The sequence below is a fragment of the Eptatretus burgeri genome, chromosome 17 (assembly GCF_056783735.1).
Source record: "Eptatretus burgeri isolate ZD-2024b chromosome 17, Ebu_testis_v1, whole genome shotgun sequence".
Classification (NCBI taxonomy): Eukaryota; Metazoa; Chordata; class Myxini; order Myxiniformes; family Myxinidae; genus Eptatretus; species Eptatretus burgeri.
The window spans coordinates 22,233,370-22,256,000 of record NC_140977.1 but is presented as its reverse complement, the minus strand read 5'-3'; the positions used below and the strand labels follow the sequence as shown (position 1 = coordinate 22,256,000).

At 44.4% G+C, this 22,631-nt stretch overlaps 2 protein-coding genes across 2 annotated transcripts in view; both read left to right on the top strand.

Annotated features, from left to right (window-relative positions):
• LOC147009524 (uncharacterized) overlaps positions 1–22,631 on the top strand; it is an 81,250-nt gene that overhangs the window by 19,332 nt on the left and 39,287 nt on the right. The window contains exons 5-6 of the mRNA XM_085861246.1: positions 1,533–1,787; positions 14,893–15,099. Of these exons, the coding sequence (XP_085717372.1) occupies positions 1,533–1,787; positions 14,893–15,099 (462 nt within the window). The remainder of the gene's footprint in view (positions 1–1,532; positions 1,788–14,892; positions 15,100–22,631) is intronic.
• Positions 1,778–13,796, top strand: LOC147009527 (uncharacterized). Its single transcript, XM_085861290.1, has one exon. The coding sequence runs from the start codon at positions 1,778–1,780 to the stop codon at positions 3,098–3,100; it is 1,323 nt and encodes a 440-aa protein (XP_085717416.1). The 3' UTR covers positions 3,101–13,796.

The following is a 22,631-nucleotide window of genomic DNA, read 5'->3' as shown; positions in this document are numbered from 1 at the left end:
GAATCTAACAAACTGTAATGAGTACTACAACTTTTCTCATTTGCATAATGACCTATCTGGAGTAGGTCAGGGGTCAAAAGTCAATAAGTGCATTTTTCGGGTGAAATTACCATTCAAGGCACCCTTGCTCCTACACGGATTAATCGATATGAATGAAAGTTCATAGGTGCATAGTACTCAATGAGTACTACAATTTTGCTTCAGGACATATTGACCTATCTTTGCTAGGTCAGGGGTCAAAGGTCAATGAGTGCATTTTTCGGGCAAAATGACCATTCAAATCCCCCTTGCTCCTCCACGGGTTAACCGATATGAATTAAAGCTCATAGGTACAGAGTACTTAATGGGTACTACAACTTTGCTTCAGGACATATTGACCTATCTCAGCTAAGTCAGGGGTCAAAGGTCAATGAGTGCATTGTTCGGGCAAAATGACCATTCAAAGCCCCCTTGCTCATACACGGGTTAACCGATTCGATTGCAATTTCGTAAGTACTTGGTACTAGATTAACTCAGATCAGGGGTCAAAGGTCATCTGATGCTCAGCAACCCATGGCCGCCTACCGGCTTGTCTGTTTGTTTGTCTGTGAGCAGGATATCCCAAAAAGTTATGGACAGGTTTGGACGAAACTTGGTGGACAGGTTTGCTGTGTGACAAGGACGGATTAGATTTTGGTGAAGATCCGGATCTGGATCCGGATATGACAATTTTCATCAGTGATTCTTCACCATTGAGTGATTGGGCCAAAAACGATATATAGCATGATATTTGAAAAAGTCTTTGACAGATTATGACAAAACTTGGTGGATGAGTTTGGTAGATGATGAGAACAAGCTGATTAGATTTTGGTGTGTGACAAAGATGAATGGTCTGGATGTAGATCCGGCCTATCAGTAAGATACAAAACGTAAAGTGATCAACCTGGTGGGAGGTATGCACTCTCTCGAATGCTGTTCTAGATATGCTGTATTTTTATGCCTGCAGTTGAAAGCCAGCGGAATTTGGTTTTTGTGTTGTCTGTTCGTCCATTATAAGTTTTTTGTTACCACGGTAACTTGTTAACCACTGCAGGGATATAAACCAAACATGGCACAAGTATAAATTGTAATACAAAGATCAAGTGAATAGATTTGTGATGTAAATGTTAACGGTCAAACGTCATGTGACATTTAGTTGAAAATCATTGTTACCATGATTTGTGAACCACCGAAGTGATTTCAACCAAACTTGGCACACCTTGGAATGTAACGCAAAGAGGAACCGATTTAATTTTGGGTTCAACAAGTCAAAGGTGCTTTGAAAATCATTTTGCAGACGATACTTCGAGTTATAAGCATCTGATGTTCTCTCTTATACATCTTTTTTCTTCATCGAACTCTCTTCTGTGACCTTTAATTTTTAATGTGATTTAACATTGGGTGGACATATAACGTGGTTAGAGGTATATCCATCGACACATTCGTGTCAAATTTTATGTTCTGTTTTAAAGATTTGTTGAATTTTGAATGCTATGTGTGACTTGTCTTTGCAGAGAAACAAACGAAACTGGTTTCGTGTCCCAACTGTTCTGAGTTGTTCAACTTGGAAGTTTCCAATCCACAAACGACTCGGACCATTTGTCAAGAAACTGGAACATTAGGCAGCCTGTCTTGTAACCGCAGTTGCAAACGTTGTACAGAGGCCCTCAAGAATATCCAAGGAAGTGAGAGACCACACAAGTGTTCTGTGTGCGACAAATCATTTACCATTTTATCGTCTTTAAAACTACATCAAAGAATGCACTCAGGTGAGAAGCCGTACAAGTGTTATTTGTGTCCTAAAGCCTTTACTCAATCATCACATTTAAGTAGCCATCAAAAAATTCACAAAGGAGTGAAGCCACACAAGTGCTTTGTGTGCAACAAGGCTTTTACCTTTATCTCAGAGTTAAAAATGCATCAAACAATCCATACGGGTGAGAAGCCGTTCAAATGTTCAATATGCAACAAGGCGTTTCATCGTGCATCATATTTACGCCTTCATCAAAGAATACATAAAGAGAAACTGCACAAGTGCTCGCTGTGCAGCAAAGCTTTCACTGGGATTTCACCTTTAAAAAAACATCAAATAATCCACACCAATGGTGAGAAGCCGTTCAAGTGTTCTATATGCAGCAAGGAATTTGCTCACTCATCATATTTACGTGTTCATCAAAGAATACACCAAAAAGAGAAACCACACAAGTGCTCAATGTGCAGCAAGAACTTCAATTTTATGTCCACATTAAAAAACCATGAAAGAGTCCATACAGGTGAGAAGCCGTTCAAATGTTCTATCTGCAGCAAGGCGTTTGCTCTCCCATCATACGTACGTGATCATCAAAGACTACACACAGGAGAGAAGCCCTATAAGTGTTCTGTGTGTGACAAAGCATTTGTAGCGTCAGCAACTTTAAGACTACATAAAAAAACACACACAGGTGATAAACCACACAAGTGCTCAATGTGCAGCAAGGATTTCGATTTTATTTCGACATTAAAAAACCATGAAAGAGTTCATACTGGTGAGAAGCCGTTCAAATGTTCTATCTGCAGCAAGGCGTTTGCTTTCCCATCATATGTACGCAATCATGAAAGAATACACACAGGAGAGAAGCCCTATAAGTGTTCTGTGTGTGACAAATCATTTGCAGCGTCAACAACTTTAAGACAACATAAAAGAATACACACAGGAGATAAGCCGTACAAGTGCTTAATCTGCCTGAAGACTTTTGCTCGTCCTTCATACTTATGTTGTCATCGAAGAATTCACAAACTTGAGAAACCATACAAGTGCTCTTTGTGTCTGAAAGTTTTTGCTCAACCGAGAATTTTAGAAGAACATCAAAAAATCCATGCAGGTGAGAAATTAGCAAGCAAGAAAACAACACGAGCAAGAAAAGAAAATAACAAACCAGAAAAGGGATCCTTAATCCGTTTAGCAACACACTTCCAAATTTCAACAAAATCTCATCAAGAAGAGAATTTCAAGAAAACTAAAAAGTCCACAACAAGACCAGGGAATGGCAAAAGGAAATCCCGCAGCAGCACCCGGAGAGAAAGATCAACTCGAAGTTACTAACTCAGATGATATAGCGCCTTTGAAATAGATGAAATAGAAACTAAACGTCATGGAAACAGACTTGAGAAGCAGAGACCGACTGAGGGTGGAAACGGGACAAATGGAACAATTTAACAGGGGAAACAGAAGCCCAAAGCTCATGAAAAGAATGGGGCAAATATAAAAATAATTATAACATGTTGGAAAGGTATATTTTTGAAGATGATAAAGAACACAACAAGGAAGCAGAATGGATATGACACTTGGAAAAGAAAAAGCAACATCTCCAGGAAATATTCTCAATGATAATTGATGAAGAGAAAATTAGAAACCATCTCGCAAAAGCACCAAACTTCAAATGCCTGGATGGGATTCCAAACTTCTGGCTGAAGCAACTACATGCTCTCCACCATCACTACACTCAAGCATCTCACAAACTCAGCCAGTGGATGAATGGTTCACAGAAGGCAACACTCTTTTTAATCCTGAAATCTGAAGAAAACCCATCTACCCAACAAATGTAGACCAATAACATACCTACCAACAACATACAAACCTTCAACAGGTATAATCACCGATGCAATTTATGACCACCTCATTCAACAAGGAGCTTGAGAGGCAAAGCAGAAAGGATGTGAGAGAGGATACTATGGAGCAATCGACCATTTATTGTTAAACAAAACCATACGCAGTACTCGAAGGACATTCACATGGAGTTTGGTTATGAAAAATGTGCCAAATGCATATTAGTACAAGGAAAAACAAAAAGTATAGACATGTCAATCGATCCAAGTACAACAATACAGAAACTAGAAAATGAAGCATTCTACAAATACCTAGGAATAGAAGAAGGCCTACAGTACAACACAAAAAAATGCACAATAAGACTAATTATGATATCATCCCTCTCTCCAAGAAACAAAACCAAAGCAATTAACCAACTTGCACTGCTGGTATTCCAATATAGCTGTGCAATTATAAACTGGCCACAATGGGAGATCAACAATCTTAACACAAAAATAAGGAAACTTCGAACTATTCACAAAATATTCTACAAAAACCAATGCATACCGAGGTTGTACTTACCGAGATGAGAAGGAGGAGGTGGTTTGATGGAGTTTAACCAAGTGCACAGAACATCATGTGCGGACTAGTTCTGTCTGTATGAAAAGCTCAACAGACTATCAGATACCATTTGTGCACGAGCAAGAAAACAACAAACCAGTCAAGGGATTATTAATCTATTTAACAACAAACTTCCAAAAACAGGTGCAAATGATACTACACAGGAGAGCAAAACAGAAAGAAACACAGCCCCAATGATTGCAGATAATAAAAAGGAAAACTACAAAAACAAATATCAGCAAATATACTCTGACAAATAGGAGAATGGCAAAAGAGCACGAAGATTTTAAAAAGAGCTTGATAGGACAGGTATTGACAAGGAAGTCCCTTTGGAATGGCTAAGAAGAGGTCAAATTAGTTGGGATGGAGCATGAGTCATCATCAATGCCCAAGACCAAGGACACTACACTGATGCCTTTAAGAAAATGGCAGGATTGAGCCAATCAGACAAATGCAGGTTTTGTGGGGTCAAAAAAGAAAGTACCAGTCACCTTTCGGGATGTAAAAAACTCATGTCAGAACAGCTGTCCACAGAAAGACATGACGGCATCTGTAAAGTCATCCACTGACACATCTGTAAACAATTCAACATCCCAGTCCCAGAACGATCATGGAAACACAAACCAGATCCGATCGTTGATAATGAACAAGTAATGCTCACGTATGACAAGATTATCCCATCAAGTGTGGACATTGCAAACAAAGTATTGTGGCCGGACATAGTGCTCAAACACAAAAAGGAAAAGTCAGCATTGTTGATGGAGGTTTCAGTTCCCAATGGCTTTGGACTGAACGCCACAGAAATCAAGAAAATGATCAAATACCAGGATCTGAAAAATGAGGTCAAGAGGACTTGGAAATTGAAGAAAGCTGAAATTGTATCAGTGATAGTCAGAGCTACAGGAATGGTAAAGAAAACCCTCACTGAGTACTTAAAATAATTCTGGGGAATATCACCACAAACGAGCTACAAGTGGAGGCTGTCAGAGATTCAGTGAAGATTCTGAAAAGAGCCCTCGGAACGAGGCTTTGAGAAGGAAGTTTCACAGTGTGGTTCATGAATCACGATCCTTTAACAAAAACGGAAGTGGAGATTTTGAGTTCTGGGTGGACTTCCTCCCACCTCCTGAAATTTGCAAATGGAGATAACAACCAACAGGAGAAGCCCTGTAAATTTTCTGTGTGCAGCAAACATTTCTTTTATGATATCACAATAAACACCAAAACATTCACACAATATAGATTGGTGCACCCTCACTGTGTCCCGTTTCCACTCTCAGTTGCACGGTGAGGATGCGACAGATCAATGCACTCAACCAAAAAGCTGAAGCAGTGTCACCTACCTGCACCAAAAACAAAAAAAGAAACTCCAGACAAACAGAAGAGATGTCAATCAGCTGGAGCATAGAGGAGAATGAGGCCATCTTCCACTGCAAAGCATATTCTGCGCATGTTGTATGGGGGATGCATTTAAGGAGAGAATGTTTTCAGGGCCAACAGAAGATGGGAGCTGGGGCCAGGGTGAGTGCAGCAAGTGGAGGGTGTTGGGGCCAGGCGAGCACAGGCTGTGGTGGCGGTATGGGCAAGTGCAGATGGGGTCCAGTCTGGGGAAAACACAGGCTGGGGCCAGGGCAAGTGCAGGCAGAGGTCAGGGCCAAGGCAAGTGGTGACAGGATCTGGGTCAAGCACAGCTCGTAGCAAGGATCATAGAAGGGGTGGGCACAGGCGGTGGGGTGGGCTGGGGCAAGTGATGGCCAGAACAGGGGAGAGTGCAGGTGGTGGTTGGGTCCAGAGTTAGCACAGATTGGGGTCTGTGCCAAGCGAGTGAAGGGGGTGGCTAATGCCGGTGCCGGGGTGAGCTCAGGCGGTGGCTGGGCCTGGTGTTAGGGTGAACTCAGGTGGTGGCAGTGTCCAGGGCCGGTGTGAGCGTAGGTAGTGGAATGGACTGGAACCGGGGCAAGTGCACACGGTGTTGAGGGCTAGGTCTGGGATAAGAGCTGGCAGGAGCTTGGGTGGGTGCAGGTAGTGTCTGGGGTTGGGAGCTAATTTGACCAGAGGAGGTGGCACTTTGGATCAGATCACATCACAACTTGGTCCATGAAACGTAAACCTGTCCTGAAACTGAGGTCTATACCTTCTGGGAATTTGAGCATTTAACTTCTTCAACCGAATCCGCAGATTAAGTATGTGGGGTTACACTGAGCAACCTGAATATGTGACAAAAATAATAAAATCTGTGCATTCTTCACTGATGAAATAGATCGCAACCTCACTGTGAGACATGGCACTGCACCCAAGCAAAAATTTAGAGCTGCCACTGACCCTAAAACTCTGACAAATGAAGCTCAAGATGAACAGAAGAGGCCAAATTGAGGTGGGCTGTCCCACACATATTTATACCAACCCTCAATTGCAAAGTATATTTCACATAAAAGGTACAGGAGAATCCTGCTCACCAGATTCTCTCAGCAAGGGAGCCTTGTGAGTGGAGGAGGCCAATGGGCTGATCACGTGCCTCATAGTTGCAGCAGGTTGATCAGCATCTCAAGGAGATGGGGATGGGCCAGGCATCATCCTGGGGGATGGTCAGATGGAGGTCCCTGGAGTATTGGCGGAAAGTGGACGCAGCGACACGTTGCTCTGGCACATGCTCCCATACCTGACCTGACCAGAGGGAAATGACCCAAAACATAATTGGTCAAAATAAGAAAAACAGATGTTCCTCTGGGCCTGTTAATGGATGTTACCTGGCAGGGAATATGCCAGATGAAAGTGAATAAGATTAGACACCATAAACACATGAGAATAGATACTTTGAAAGTGCTGTCAGTAAAATTGACGTTGGTAGACAAATTGTAAATTACATGACTGTCCCATGGCACAGATTTTCAAAGGGATGTGGTCAGTAGACTGATGAAGTTGATGGAGAGGACGAAGGCAAGTCGGCCCCACATTAGGAGGTGGAACCACAGGCTTTTAGAGGAGCAGAAGTTAAGACTGAAAGGTATACCAACGCTGAGACCATAAAGGACTGAGGATGTGCACAAAGGTGTGAATTTGGACCATGACTCGACACAGAAATCCCAATGGGGAAGAAAATATTTCAGACCCATCCCCAGAGGGAGAGCACTTTCAGCCAGCTAACCACTAACAAGCGGCACAAGCCCAATGACGGAGAAGTAAGGGCGGTGATGACGGTGGCCTGGCAGAGAAGGATGGCTGGTGAGTAGAAATGAGGTGGAAAACGAGGATGTTTATGTTGAATGACCCCTCATTTTAGACCCGGTAGTGAATTCCACGTTTTTCTTTCGCTGGTCCTTCATTTGCAATCTTTACCAACGCGTTTAAATTTGTGACAGAGATCCTTGCTCTCGTCGTTGTCAGGTTCTACTGGATGAAACCCCTCACTGCATCGACAGTGGACACAAAGGAACCCATTACAATCACCAACTGTGGAAAGTCTTTGTGGCCACGTACTGTATCGGTAGTCTGCACAACTGTGACCTGGACAGTGCATTTTTCCTTGAACCAACATATTTGAATTGAGAACTCTTGCTGTGCAACAGTTTGTGAAACCCAATAATCTAGAGTAATGATCACTGATGCATTTTATCTCTTCTACACTAAAAGAACTGTAATTTTCATCTTTGTGGTGAACATGTTTGGGATATAACATTGGGTTGACGGTCGTAGAAAATCATTTGAATACCTCTTTGATATCTTTCAAAAATCTGTTTTTCATGTTTTTGACAAGGATGTCCATAAGTCTTTGACAGCAGTTTTCTGCCTCATTTTTAGCTCGCCTGTTCGAAGAACAGAGAGCTATAGCGATACCCCCGGTGTGAGCGTGAAAATGTTAAAGTTTTTGATGCAAGTTATTTTTTCCTTTCTAATGTTTTTATCTACCACACTAATTTTTTATACGCCCGATATATATATATATATATATATATATATATATATATATATATATATATATATATATATATATATATATATATATATATATATATCGGGGCGTATTATGTGATACCGGTCGTCCGTCCGTCTGTCTGTCTGTCTGTCCGTCCGTTCCTGTCCGCACTCTAACTCCCAAAGTTTTCAACTTTCACGTGTCATATTTGGTACATAGGTACAGACTGTGGAGACGGTGTGTCATGACATATGTTCGTCATCTAAAGTGGTTGCCGTGGCAACCAGGATGCTGTTTTCCATCCGTTCCTGTCCGCACTCTAACTCCCAAAGTTTTCAACTTTCACGTTTCATATTTCGTACATAGGTACAGACTGTGGAGACGGTGTGTCGTGACATACGTTCGTCATCTAAAGTGGTTGCCATGGCAACCAGGATGCTGTTTCCCATGTTGTAGCACAATTCTGTATATACCTTCTTGTTCGGGCGTACATTGTGCTCACTTGCGCTCTTGTTACTGATTACAATATACAAATACATATATTGCTTTATAATTGTACTTCACTGCAATGCTTTATAAAAAATATTAATTATTAGACTAGTCTTTTAAAAACGATAAATGTAAAAACAGGCGAGCATTGGGTGGCTTTGACACCAACTCTGGTTGTTTTTCTGTGTACCTTTGATAAGGTGCTCATCTATCTCGAAGGTTGCTACTTCCACAATGCTTGGCAGCATTTGTTCCAAATTGGAAAAGTTAGGTCAAAGCGAGTGGAGTAGTCTCTTGTTGTGTTGCATCTTTCAACCTGTTTGTTATTTCACAATTCAGATTCTCCCTTTGAAAGGTCTTTAACAAGGTGTAAATCTCTGAGATAGTGTTTGCCCTGAAGAATGCTGCCGAGATGAATTATTCCCTTCTTGTGAATTTCACCAATTCTTCTTCCTTTGCTGATTTATCATCCTGAAGAAGAGAAGAGCACTATAATTCTTCAAGATGCATCAAGTGAAACCTCCGTCTCATGAGATCCATCTTGTGCCATCCACTTAATGAAATCTTTTGGATTTTTTTTTTTTTGCTGTTTAAATTGGAGATTGCCTTTAAATCATGTCTTGCAACACACCACTGCTTCATATCAGGTTTCACAATCAGATCTTTTCACTCTTTTGTATGTCCAATACATCATTCTACACAAGGTGGAGTCATTGCTGAAATGGTGAACTTGGTTGGCATCCATGGGGAGGAGAAAATTCCGCCTTAGGGAATGCCCTGCTGAGTGCGGTGAGAAAGGCCGCGCCATTGTTGTGTCGTCACTGGTACCAGAGTGTCATGGGAAGTGACCGTGCTTCCTCCAAGGCCTCAGATACTGCCAAAAAGAAGAGAGAATCAAATGCATCACTGATAAAGATCAAGAATAATGTCAGTCCTGTGATACTGCCTTGTAGTACTCCAGCCTGAAAGGGAAGATCATTGGAAAGAACACATCATGAGCTACCCATTGTTTCCAAATGGAAGATGTGATTTATGCCTGAAATTGAATTACTGAAACTCATAAGGAATACCAAAATATGATGATAAACATGGAGGACCATAATGATGGGAAAGCTCTCAATGGGCTTATCATTAATCTTTTTCTTTTATGGGACACGCTTTAAAAGAGGATATTATGTTTACAGTTTTGGGTTTCTTCCACCTTTTTGAAGTCATTAAAATCAACCTTTATACAGGTTGGTGTTTACTAGACATTCCAATTGCAGACTTCATTTCCAAAGATGGACAATTATGGCTGTATGCTCTATTTCATTCTGAACAGCAACAAATATTTTAATATGATTTTTAATCTATTACAAATAAGTTATTAATTAAAGGTGACCTTTGTTGGAAAGAATGGTTAAAGCTTCAGGGTATTCCAACCTGGAACTCTTCCAAAAACCTTCCCTCACTTCCTTGATAGATTCTTTCAGTTACAAAACAACTATTTCACAAACTTGCCGGATCACACTTTCATCACAAACTAATCTCACAGTGCTATTCCTCAATGGCCCACGCTTGTCTTAACCTTCTCTCTTCCCATTTCGTTAAAAAAAAATGCATTGCAGTTACGGTATGTTTTTCTTGGCCATGTCCTTCTCATAATCTTTTGCCTTGCCGAATTGTTTTCTCAACTAGCCTCTGACGGTGATCCGAGTTTGACTCCTACTCTGAGAATGATCACATTCAGACTCCGGTCTTGTTGTTTTGTACCTTGTTCCTCATAACTTCTGGTTTCGGGTCTGGATGCATTGGACTTTGGCTCATGCCATGCCTCCTTCCAGTTCATCAAAGTTAGTTTTTCCGGTCCAAATCTATCGTGTCTTTCTTTTCTAGTGTACTTTTCGTTGGTGCCAACTTGTTAGTACTTTTACATCATGAACTTTGTTCCATTTTCTTGTCAAACCAATGGCAGTAGTCTAGGTGTGGTTTTTATCTGTTTTTCTAATTCATCATTTTGCCCTACACTACTACTGGGCTCTAGGAGCTCCCCTCAAGGGACGAGCGGAGAGGAAGGCTTTAACGGGAGTGTGAGGACACCTTCCTGCTTGGCGGCTCATTATTTATACCATCGTAGAAATGACTCATGGATTTTAGTTTCACTAGAGTTGAACTAAAGTTTACTGGAGTTCACTGGAGTTAAACCGCATTTGCCGTCCAATCCTGCAGCAGCGCTTTGCTCTCTGTACCCGCAGCTTCGTACCACTCGCCACGTCACGGTTCTATCTTCAGTGGGTTTGAATGGCGGGACTACTATCAGCGAACTCCTTTTAGTGAGCATCTTACTCTCACGGGCACTGGTCATTTATGACACCCGAGTCACCAAGTGGATTATATTATTTCATGGACACGACACTGCATTGGCCCACTGGTGATACGCCATTTCTTGCTTCTTATTGAACTTGTGACTGTATTCACCCGCGCTCAAGCTTAACAGCTTATGGGATGCCGCTCATACTGTACGAGGTCATCAACCTTTAGTGGTGAATAGAAGTTGATAACTCGATTTTCGGTACTGATATCGTTTTGTCCCTGCGTTGTCGGTTGTGTTTTCGTCTGATTTTTCCATGTCTAACCGTACCTTGCTGTAGTGTATTGTCAAATTTGTGTCCTTGTGAGTGTCTGGCCTACTTACCAAGGCCTCAGCTATTGGGTGTGCCATTTCTGTCTCTGCTCTGATGTTGTGTGCCTCGTTCCACTTTCTTTTTCTTAAGTGTTCTCCTTTTATGCTGCTCACCCTTATCCTTGCCCCCCTCCCCCAAACCCCACCCTTCGCTTCCAAAAAAAAAATTGTTTGCCTTGTTTCTCCATTAGGAACATGCCCATGTGTTCTTCTTCATCACAATATATTCCTTTTCTTCTTCTTCACAATGTTTCCTTCCCAAACCTGTCCAACACAAATGCTCAGTCCATCGACCGCCCCCCCCCCCCCGACCGAGAGCACTATTTTCCTCCATGCCCTTATTTCACCCCTCCCATAATGTCTGACTGAATATCTAAATTGGGGATCATAAAAAGTCCAGTTTGCAGAGGTTACCTACACATATGACCATCAACTCCCTTTCACGTCCATTAGCGGCGTTAAACACTTCCATGTCAGTATCCTCCCTTTTGTTATTTCCTACATGCTCATGTCCTCCCAATCCCACCCCTTCTCTGAGTGCCCTTCTTCAGCATCCCTCCTCATGTACCCTTTTCTGCTTCCCTTCACTCTGCCTTCTCCCATATTTCCCCTCACTCTGCCTCTTTTTGAATACAATGGCGAGGCTCATGGAGAAGCGAAAACATGGAAGTGTTCAAGACGTAACAGAACTAAAGGAACTTTAGAAAGAGAGGGGGATAACACACCAATAGCAGGGATGAAGGACAAAACAGAGTGAGACTTGGAGAAATCAGGGATGAGAGGGAGACTCCTGGAAAATATAAAAGGTTTTCCCCATGATCAGATTTAAAATGATTCCTCTTTACAAAGATTTTCCTTCATTGCGAAATAAGTTACGAGGTTATGTTTTCAGCCCTGTTTATGTGTCTTTTTGTTACTTGGCAAAAAAAAAAAGTTTTGCCAGTATGTTGGTCTGTAGCGTTTGCCCGTCTGTCTTTTTGTTGTCTGTTTGTCACACGATTTTTCAAGCAATCAAGTTTTCAAGCAATCGTTCTGAAAATTTTTGTGTGTGTCGGTGACCGGCCAAGGACAGCAATGCTTAACTTTGGTGAAGATCCAAATCCGGATCCGGATCTGAGAATTTTTTTCAGCGATTCATCACCATTGAAAGATAGGACGCAAAACAATGTTTACCACGATATCTGAAGAAGTTGCAGACTGATTCAGACGAAACTTGGTGGAGAGGTTGGGTGTGTGACAAGAACGAATCGATTAAGTTTTGTGAAGATCCGAATCTGAATCCAGATCTGAATTTTTAAAAGTGATTCTCCACCATTGAGCGATGGAGTTAAAATGATACCGCATGTGTTACGGATTAGTAAATCCTGTATAAATCCTATATGATTGGAAATGTTAAGTTTTGTGTAAGACATGATTCTGATAATTCGGGAACAAAAGGCAACTCCAGTTTCAGGGGATTAATTAAATGAGATGTAAAGTGGGACAAAGGATTTGTGCACAGACATCGGTATGCGTCAGAGGCAATGGACATCGAGACAGATGGTCAACATAGCTTTGAAGATGACAAGTGATGAGGTTGAATGCTTTGCATGTTGTGAACAGTGGGTGAAAGTTTTGTTGTGAAAACCGATGCTCTCAACCAATGGTTAAGCTGTGTCAATCTTTGGATTCAGACAGAGTGTCGCCTTGCTGCGAGATTGACTTTGCGAGTTTGCCATAAAAAGGTGAGGTGTGGAGCAATCGGGAGAAGGAAAGAGAAGCAGATGCGATTCGGTGGTGATCTTGGAGGTGACCTGGAGATGCAGCTGAAGCAGCGTACAGGGCTTTGGAACGGCGGAGTGCTGGGCACAGTGGGTGACAGGCAGCGACGGTCTCGTGAGCTTTTGCACTGAGCACACGGTGACCGCTGAGTTGGTGTGCGTCTTCACTCCTGCTGGCCGATCGGTTGTGCTCACGAAGAGCCAACACAGCACGTGCCAAGGTCGTCCCTTCTGCCACCTCATGCGTTCTCACGGTTCGGCAAGAGACGTGGTGAGATCCATACTGCACGATCATTCCTGTGGGGCTCGCATGCTCTACACTCATAGCTGACCGCCAATCTGCAAGGTTCGTTTCTGCACGACCATTCATTTTCATGCTAGCTTGATCTACACAGCAAAACTACACACAGCAAAAGGTTCACAGACGCTTGTTTGACATGGCAAGAGGTTTAATTGCACGTTCGGACACGGCAAGATCTTAACGTTGGTTCACGGCACGAATCCTGGTAAAAAGGGATGTATTAACACGTGAATGTAAAGTTGCCTTTGTCAAGAGAGCAATTGCCTTTTTATAAAGAGTTGTCGAAGTATTTGAAACTGCATTGAAATATAGGTGTGTAACTTTGATTTGATCAAGCACTGATCCATGACTTGTACTTTGCTGTGTGGGAGTTTACAGTTGCTGTTTAATTGTGATTGCATTTTTACTGATAGATATTGGCACATTTTAACAGTGGGTTTTAAATAAATTGCATTTTATCATTGTCACTCAGTTGACACAACAGTGGTTTTCACTCAATTGAAAAGTTTTAAATGATCATTTTTATTGTATGCCGTGCTCCCCCTCGGGTGACTCAAGAGACACTCATCTCGAAATCTGTAGGCAGCACGTAACACATGGTATCTCAAAAAGTTGTGGACGGATTCAGATGAAACTTGGTGGACAGGTTGAGAGTGCGATGGGGACTAATTGGTTTGATTTTTGTAAAGATTCGAATCTGGATCCGGATCTCATTCTTCTCAGATCTGGAATAAGTGATTCCTCACCATTGAGAGATGGGGCTAAAAACGATATTTCGCATGATATTTCAAAAATGTTTTGGGCCTGATATGTTCTATTCGATCAGGCGTTGTGCGGCAGAAGTACGCGCTCCACCGAGTGCCCTTCTGTTTTCGTATGCAACCTGTGGCTGTTGGTTGCATCATTGCTGGAAACAGTTGTGCCTCTGATGCATTTCCCCCCTGTTTCTTGTCACCCCCTTCTCATTGCGCTGACCTCGGAAGGATGATGGACCGAGTCAACCCACCTGGTGTTACTTAACGGCCGCACAGAGGCTTGAACATAAGACCCCGAGATCATAAGTCAGCAACCTTAACCATAAAGCCAACACCGGGTTAACCGTTAAAACAACACCAGGCTTCAGTTGCTACAACAAGGTGATCAACGCTACAGCCATATTTAGTGATGCTTTACCACGCGCAGCACGCTCGATCGAAGCAAGCATGCTTCCGGGTTATTTTGTTTAGAACCAGTCAAACGATCGTCATGCCAACGTGACGTCATCCCTTGAGATGCACCATTGACTTGTTTTTGGAGCGTGGAGTTTTTGGCCTTTTGGAGAATGGTCTATTTACTCCATGTTGTTGTTGCAATTTATGTTTAACCTTAAAAATAGTTCCTCGATCCCATCCTGACCTCTGGAAGATAATCGTGGAGCTATGGTTCTCCCAGTTTTAGTGTTCAAAGCTTCCCACATGAGTGCTGTGCCTGTGGCGCATCTGCACCTTGGAAACTGTGACTACACTCGTATTAGAGATTGAGCGCAAATCTTAACTTGCACATTGTTGTTTGACTACATTTCAGAAGTGCTGTGCTGTGCTTTGAGTTACTGGACCTTTCTGCAGCGAACTCTTCACACTATGCAGCGAGACATCTCCGGTGAGGAGCACGGAACGAACCCCGAGGGACCCACAAGCGGCTCCGATGGAGGACATGCGCTCTGTCTGGGAGGTTCTGCCACGGTCCGCGGGTCGGGGGTCGATCCACCCGAGGATAAGGAGTCGGGACCCGGTACGTGCTATTCGCTCCACATCATGGAGGTCTGATTAACGTGCTGTCCTGTTCTCGTGCTTGGTGCGTGGTCCGTGCTGTGCAATATTTCAGGAACCGAGTACCTGTGGGGAATCTTACAACGTCATGGGCGGGTTGAGCTGTACCTGTATTCAGGTACACATGGACACGGACACGGTAATGATCGCGATTCATGGTTTTCAATGTCCCTGTTCACACATTATGATGTCCGGACGCGGGTACAGACACGATGATTCCGATCGAACCAGGTAACCATGGAAATCGTCTCCGCAATGCCAGCAGACGGCGAATTGCCACCATTGACGTCATCATCTTCAACACGTGGGGTTTCGGAAACCATGCTGCGAGATTCTTCTCCGATCAGTGCTGAAGGAGTTGAGAAGGTGAGGAATCTCCTGCCGCTATGACCTAAGACTCCCTGAGCACAAAGCTGCGCAAAAAATACACGATGTCTGGGTCTGAAATTATCATGTCACGTGGTGCGATGACGTCACTGGTGCAGAGAACGCTGCATCCTTCACAGAGCTGATGTCAGTCATCCTGTTCGTTTGACTTTGTGCAGGAGTGGTGACGCCGCGTCTTCATTAGCCGTCTGCCGCGCAGCTTGATAAGGCCAGATTTCAGCAATCCCTCCATGTTTCTTTAACACCAGCAAACACAACCTGTCACTTCCCTGATGGGAATATCCGGGGGGAGGAGTAAGAGGGAAGGGAGGGACAGGAGGGGAGAGAGTGAGGAGGGAGGAGTGGGTGAGGAAGGGGGGGTTGGGAGAGCGACGAATCACCAAACATCGCCATACACTCCAAGAGGATGGGGAAGGGAAGGGAAGGGAAGGTGGTGTGGAAGGGAAGGTTGATAAATCACGCCCAAACAGCAAAATTTTATTCACCGTCGGGTTCCACATCAAACCAGGTGGGAGCATTTAAAACCCACTCCATCTACCTGGATTTGGCCTGCCTGCCTGCATGCATGCATGCTCACACATGCAGCGACTAATGCACCCCCTGGTTGGTTCACTCTGAATCTCCTTTGTACATGCTCCATGATGGGAAATTCAAAACTAAACAGTCAGTCCTTAATAGTCCCCTTAACAGAGGGAGAGGGATGCAGAGAGGAAAAGGATGGAGAATGGAGAGAGGAGAGGGTGGAGAGAGGAGAGGGTGATGAGAGGAGAGGGGTGATGAGAGGAGAGGGGTGGAGAGAGGAGAGGAGAGGGGTGATGAGAGGAGAGGGGTGATGAGAGGAGAGGGGTGATGAGAGGAGAGGGGTGGAGAGAGGAGAGGAGAGGGGTGGAGTGATGCGAGAGGAGAGGAGAGGGGTGGAGAGAGGAGAGGGGTGGAGTGATGCGAGAGGAGAGGAGAGTGGTGGAGAGATGCGAGAGGAGAGGAGACGGGTGGAGAGATGCGAGAGGAGAGGAGAGGGGTGGAGAGATGCGAGAGGATAGGAGAGAGTGGAGAGATGCGAGAGGATAGGAGAGGGGTGGAGAGAGAGAGGAGAGGGGTGGAGAGATGCGAGAGGATAGGAGAGGGGTGGAGAGATGCGAGAGGAGAGGGGTGGAGAGATGCGAGAGGAGAGGGGTGGAGAGATGCGAGAGGAGAGGAGAGGGGTGGAGAGATGCGAGAGGAGAGGAGAGGGGTGGAGAGTGGAGAGAGGGGTGGAGAGAGGAGAGGGGTGGAGAGAGGAGATGAGAGGGGTGGAGAGAGGAGAGGAGTGGGGTGGAGAGACAAGAGGAGAGGGGTGGAGAGATGAGAGGAGAGGGGTGGAGAGAGGAGAGGAGAGAGGAGAGGAGAGGGGTGGAGAGAGGAGAGGAGAGGGGTGGAGAGAGGAGAGGAGAGGGGTGGAGAGAGGAGAGGAGAGGGGTGGAGAGAGAGAGGAGAGGGGTGGAGAGATGAGAGGGGTGGAGAGATGAGAGGGGTAGAGAGAGGAGAGATGAGAGGGGTGGAGAGAGGAGAGGGGTGGAGAGAGGAGACGGAGGTGTCGAGAGAGACGAGACGGAGGTGTGGAGAGAGACGAGACGGAGGTGTCGAGAGAGACGAGACGGAGGTGTCGAGAGAGACGAGAGGGAGGTGTGGAGAGAGAGGAGACGGAGGTGTCGAGAGAGAGGAGAGGGAGGGGTGGAGAGAGAAGAGAGGAGAGGGGTGGAGAGAGGGAGAGGAGAGGGGTGGAGAGAGAAGAGAGGAGAGGGGTGGAGAGAGGAGAGGGGTGGAGAGAGGAGAGAGGAGAGGGGTGGAGAGAGGAGAGAGGAGAGGGGTGGAGAGAGAGGAGAGGGGTGTAGAGGAGAGGAGAGAGGAGAGGAGAGGGGTGGAGAGAGGGTTAGAGAGGGGTGAGGAGAGGAAAGGAGAGGGTGGATAGAGGAGAGAGAAGAGGAGATGGAGATGATGGAGATGGAGATGGAGAAGATTAAGATCATGGAGATGATGGAGATGATGATGATGGAGGAGATGATTGATGGAGATGATGGAGGAGATGATGGAGATGGAGGAGATGATGGAGATAGAGGAGATGATGGAGATGGAGGAGATGATTGAGATGGAGATGGAGGAGATGATGGAGATAGAGGAGATGATGGAGATGGAGGAGATGATTGAGATGGAGATGGAGGAGATGATGGAGGAGATGATGGAGGAGATGATGGAGGAGATGATGGAGATGGAGGAGATGATGATGGAGATGATGATAGATATGATGGAGATGATGGAGGAGATGATGGAGATGATGGAGGAGATGATGGAGATGGAGGAGATGATGATGGAGATGATGATAGATATGATGGAGATGGAGATGGAGGAGATGATGGAGATGATGGAGGAGATGATGGAGATGATGGAGATGATGGATATGGAGATGGAGGAGATGATGGAGATGGAGGAGATGAAGGAGATGGAGGAGATGATAGAGATGGGTGGAGAGAGAGAGAGGAGGTGAGGGGTCATGCTTTTTTTGGGCAATGCCCCCCCCCCATGTTTCTGCAGTGTTCACACGGTCCACCATCGACCACCTTTTGGTGAAACTCTCAAAATCCAGAATCGCTGCCCGCGTCCATTCTTTCATTCCCCTTTTTTCCCCCAACTGTAAAACCAACTTCTACATCCTTTCAATCTCATTCTTCCAACCAAGTCTTCAAGACAGCTGTTCACCACCATCTCGTATCGTCCCCAATCCAAAACCATGATCTTTTCTGCCCTCATCAATGCCGGTCCCCATCCTCAAGGCTACCTCCTTCCAAATTTCCAGTTTTTTCCCTTCCTGAGAGTTTGCTTTTTATAGTGCAGCAGATAATCACAACAATTGTGCAAATTATGACTAAAGCATGAAATTTTTACCAGTGTTAGTACATACCATAAGCTTTATTTTCAGATCGGGAGGTAAGTCAGATTTGACCTCTGAGGATAGTGAGAGGTCAATGACCTCAATTACATTGAAATTGTCATTTTTTTTCATGATTCTGGTGCAGTTTGTCTGTTTTGGGAATCATTAAAAAGGTATGTTGCCATGTGTTGGTCCCTTTATCTTCTGGAGAGCCTTTATTCATAATCATAGGATGCAACCATGACTGAACAAGTGCTTTAAATGAGGTCAGTGACCTCAGAAAACAGATTTATTGAAATACCCAATTAGGTTATTGTGGTGTCCAGAACAGCTTGCATGAAATCGTGTTGTAAGATCATCTGTGCAACCTTAATTTTCAATGTGCACTGAACATAGTCTTTAAGCTTAAAGTACAGTGAGGTCAGTTACCTCAGACACATGTAATACACACACATTATCCATATAGATGCATAAATATAAAGGCGTCTGATTGCACCTAACAGTCTCCCGAACATGCACACAATGCCACTTGAGTGCAGCCTTGGTGCACTTGCAGCGGCCGGTACATCCCTTCTCGCAGCCGCAGTGGATCAGTTCGTGGCAAGATTTTGATGCCTCTGGCAGTGTCGTCCAAAGAGGCTGCCACCCAGAGGCCTCTTTTGTCCAGCCCCGGTCAGATGGGATTGGTAACTCTGGATTCAGGACCAGAGTTTGGTTCCAGCAGTTTCCCTGGAGAGATGCACACTTGATGCGCTGCTGGAGTGCTGCCTGCGTTGGGGGAATGTTTTCTAGAGCCCTAAACTTGTGTGCGAAGAGCTGTTTCCTAGCATCGTTCACTTCCATGGTGTAACTGGTGCGGTCATACATCAGCACAACGAAGCGCTCCAGCAGTGACATTGACTCCTCACTGACATCACTTGGCATGCGTAAGAGTTCTTCAAAGGCATCAGTCACCTGTGGGAACACTTTCCAAATCTCCCAGGCAGTCTTCTTCCCTCTGCCAGCGAAAGAAGACACAGTGTCGCACCCTGTGATGGCATGGAAGATGGGGAGAGTAGCACATTGTCTTGGGTTCATGGCGGCAGCCAGTTGGTGAACGGCTATGTACCGGAAGCTGGATCCAGTGCCAAGAGCTATCCACAGCTCGTCAGGATTGATGTTGTTGAATGAAGCCACAGCCAGTACCACAACATCAGTATCCACAGTGCGTATGGCCACCTTCCTGATCCCCTTCTGCACAGCATCTGCCACATGTAGAAGCAGGCGAGTGTCCGCCTCCTCGTGTGAACATGGGGCGAGGCTGGTCAAGTCGGACTCGGCAGGAGAGCACAAGACCTCAGTTCTACATGTTGCATACATTTCCTTGCCATCTGCTATTGGAAGACGAATGGCCTCTGGTGACAGGAAACCAAAGAGCTCAGTCTTGTTTTGATCCACACGAAGGAAGTCCTTCCAGTTCTTAGGCATGACGGTAGAGGGAGCCACTCTCTTCCTGACGCCCTTGCCCCTCTTCTGTCTGGTCGTGCCTTTCAGGCTGTCAGGTAGATATACATCCCAGATGAGGTCGAGTCTGTTGACCTTTTCGAGTTGAGTGGAGATGTAAGTTGCAAAGACTGTGTTCACATACTCTTCAAAGGTCTTTGCCATAACAGGATTGAGCATTTGAACAATAGCTGCTCCGTCAAGGATTGTGGCATCAACCCCAGGTGCGCTTGTGGTTTCGGGTTGGTCTGATTTCAGGCAGTGTAGTAGATCTGCTTTGACTCCAAGGCACAGTTTTTCTCCTGTTGATAATGCTGGTGGGGCTGCCTGGTTCTCGTGGCAGAAGAACTGGTCCAGATCCCCATCACGTGATTGGCAGGCAATATACAGCCTCGAGAAGAGACTACAGTCACTCTTCACTGCGGCGAGTTGGATCTGCTGCTTTGACTGCGTCTTGGTCTGTGGCCGACTGAAGAGTGGCAACTTGTTCTTGGGCAGTGTTTCCGTAACTGGCTTCATGCATAGTTCCAGTCTTTCTTCAACAAACTTTGTGTACTGCTCCTCACCAAGGGACTCGATCTTCCTCACAGTTTCTGCCACTGGGGTGTCCATGATGTCTCTCGTGTCAAGGACCAGTAGGTCAAAGCTTGACATCTGTAAATAACTACCAACAATGTGTGGAATATGTAGACACTTTTATTGGAACACAAATGCATGGTTTGTACATCATAAACATGTTTACCATTCACCAATGATGCCAAACATCAATAATTTGATACTTTGAGGTCATTGACCTCTCACGGTCCTCAGAGGTCAAATCTGACTTACCTCCCAATCTGAAAATGAAGCTTATGGCATGTACTAACACTGGTAGAAATTTCATGCTTTAGTCATAATTTGCACAATTCTTATGATATGAGAGATTATCAGCTGTACTATTATGTGTCCATCTTGTCTATCCCATGCATCTTCCCCTAACTCTCATTCCTCCCCACATTCTTTTTTTGTCCAAGTCGCCCTCTATTTTGTCCATTAGCCCTGCTGTTGGTGTTTCCCCCCTCTCTCTCGTGTTCCTTTTGTTTTGTTTCATCCTCATCTGTTCTGTGTTCGAGCTCTTTCACGAGCCTTGACTGTATACAAAGAAAATAAATAAAACTAACTAAACCCGCGCGGAGCGTGAATTTTCTGAAGTGAGGGTTCGTTAGGACATCAATATCTCCAGTGTTCACAATGTGATTAATAGAATTTCTTTATAATACAATGTTTCTTGTTACATGTTTTTTGTGTCAAATGCACCTTCTGAGGAAGTCGGCATGTGCAGAAGAGGGTTTTACATTGCAGACGCTGTTTTCTAGGAGTGGCATTACACCTCTCAGCGGTGACGTCACATGTCGCCATGCAAACGAATGTAAAAATTAGAAAATCGCCAAAAATTCCCAAACCTGTCCATCTCTTGTGATCTCACATAGCCCATGCTGTACATGAGACCACAGAGCACCCACATGCCGAAAGTGGTGACAATCCGTCTGGCAGTTTCGGAGGAGATACGTCCACAAAATATGGCTTAGTGTATCAATATAATAATTGATTAAACTGCAAGTCCATGTGGAATGTGGATGCATCACCAATACATTATGTAATATGCTGTTGCATCACCATTACATTCTACTAAACAAATGCAGGGGTGAGCCTGAGTGTGCGTGTGTGTGTGTGTGTGTGTGTGTGTGTGTGTGTGTGTGTGTGTGTGTGTGTGTGTGTGTGTGTGTGTGTGTGTGTGTGTGTGTGTGTGTGTGTGTGTGTGTGTGTGTATATATATATATATATATATATATATATATATATATATATATATATATATATATATATATATATATATGAATGTGTATCTGCTGCTTTATCACCACAAGCATGAGCATGACATGGTAAGCATGGCTCGTCACCAAAATGGGAGCCACGACGGACAGGGAGCGCAATAGCTGGGCAGCAAGCACACTGCCACCCGGTTACCTCACAGGTAGTTAAAATTTTAATTTTTTTAATGCTGAGCATGCAACATCAAAATTAAAAATCACTCAGTGACAACTTTGTGAAACGGACCAGCATTCGGTAGAGCGCATACCTCCGCGAGGATGAACAGTTTACATTTTGTATCCCACTGATGGGTCGGATCTGAATCCCTAACCCTAACACGGAATGGTGAAGAATCACTTTTATAAATTTGCATATCCGGATCCGGATTCGAATCTTCACCAAAATTGAATCAATTAGTCCTTGCCATACACCGAACATGTCCACCAAGTTTCATCTGAATCCGTACACAATTTTTTGAGATATCATTCAATGTCATTTTTAGTCCCTTCTCTTAATAGTGAAGAATCAGTTAAAAATTAAATCATTCTCATATCCAGATCTGGATTCTGATCTTCACCAAAATTGAACCAGTTCTTCCTAGTGGTACTCCCAACCTTTCCACCAATTTTCGTCCGAATCCGTCTCCAACTTTTTCAGATATCGTGGTAAATATTGTTTTTGGCCCTATCTCTCAATGGTGAAGAATCACTTAAAAAATTCTCAGATCCGGATCCGGGTTTGAATCTTCACCAAAAGTTAGAGTTGCTGTCCTTGGCCGGTCACCTGCACACACAAAAACTTTCAGAATGATTTCTTGAAAACTGTGGCCAAAAATCATGTGACAAACAAACAAACAGACAGACAAACAC

Excerpts from the sequence above, each read along its gene's own strand:
- LOC147009527 (XM_085861290.1), top strand. The coding sequence starts at position 1,778 with ATGCACTCAGGTGAGAAGCCGTACAAGTGTTATTTGTGTCCTAAAGCC.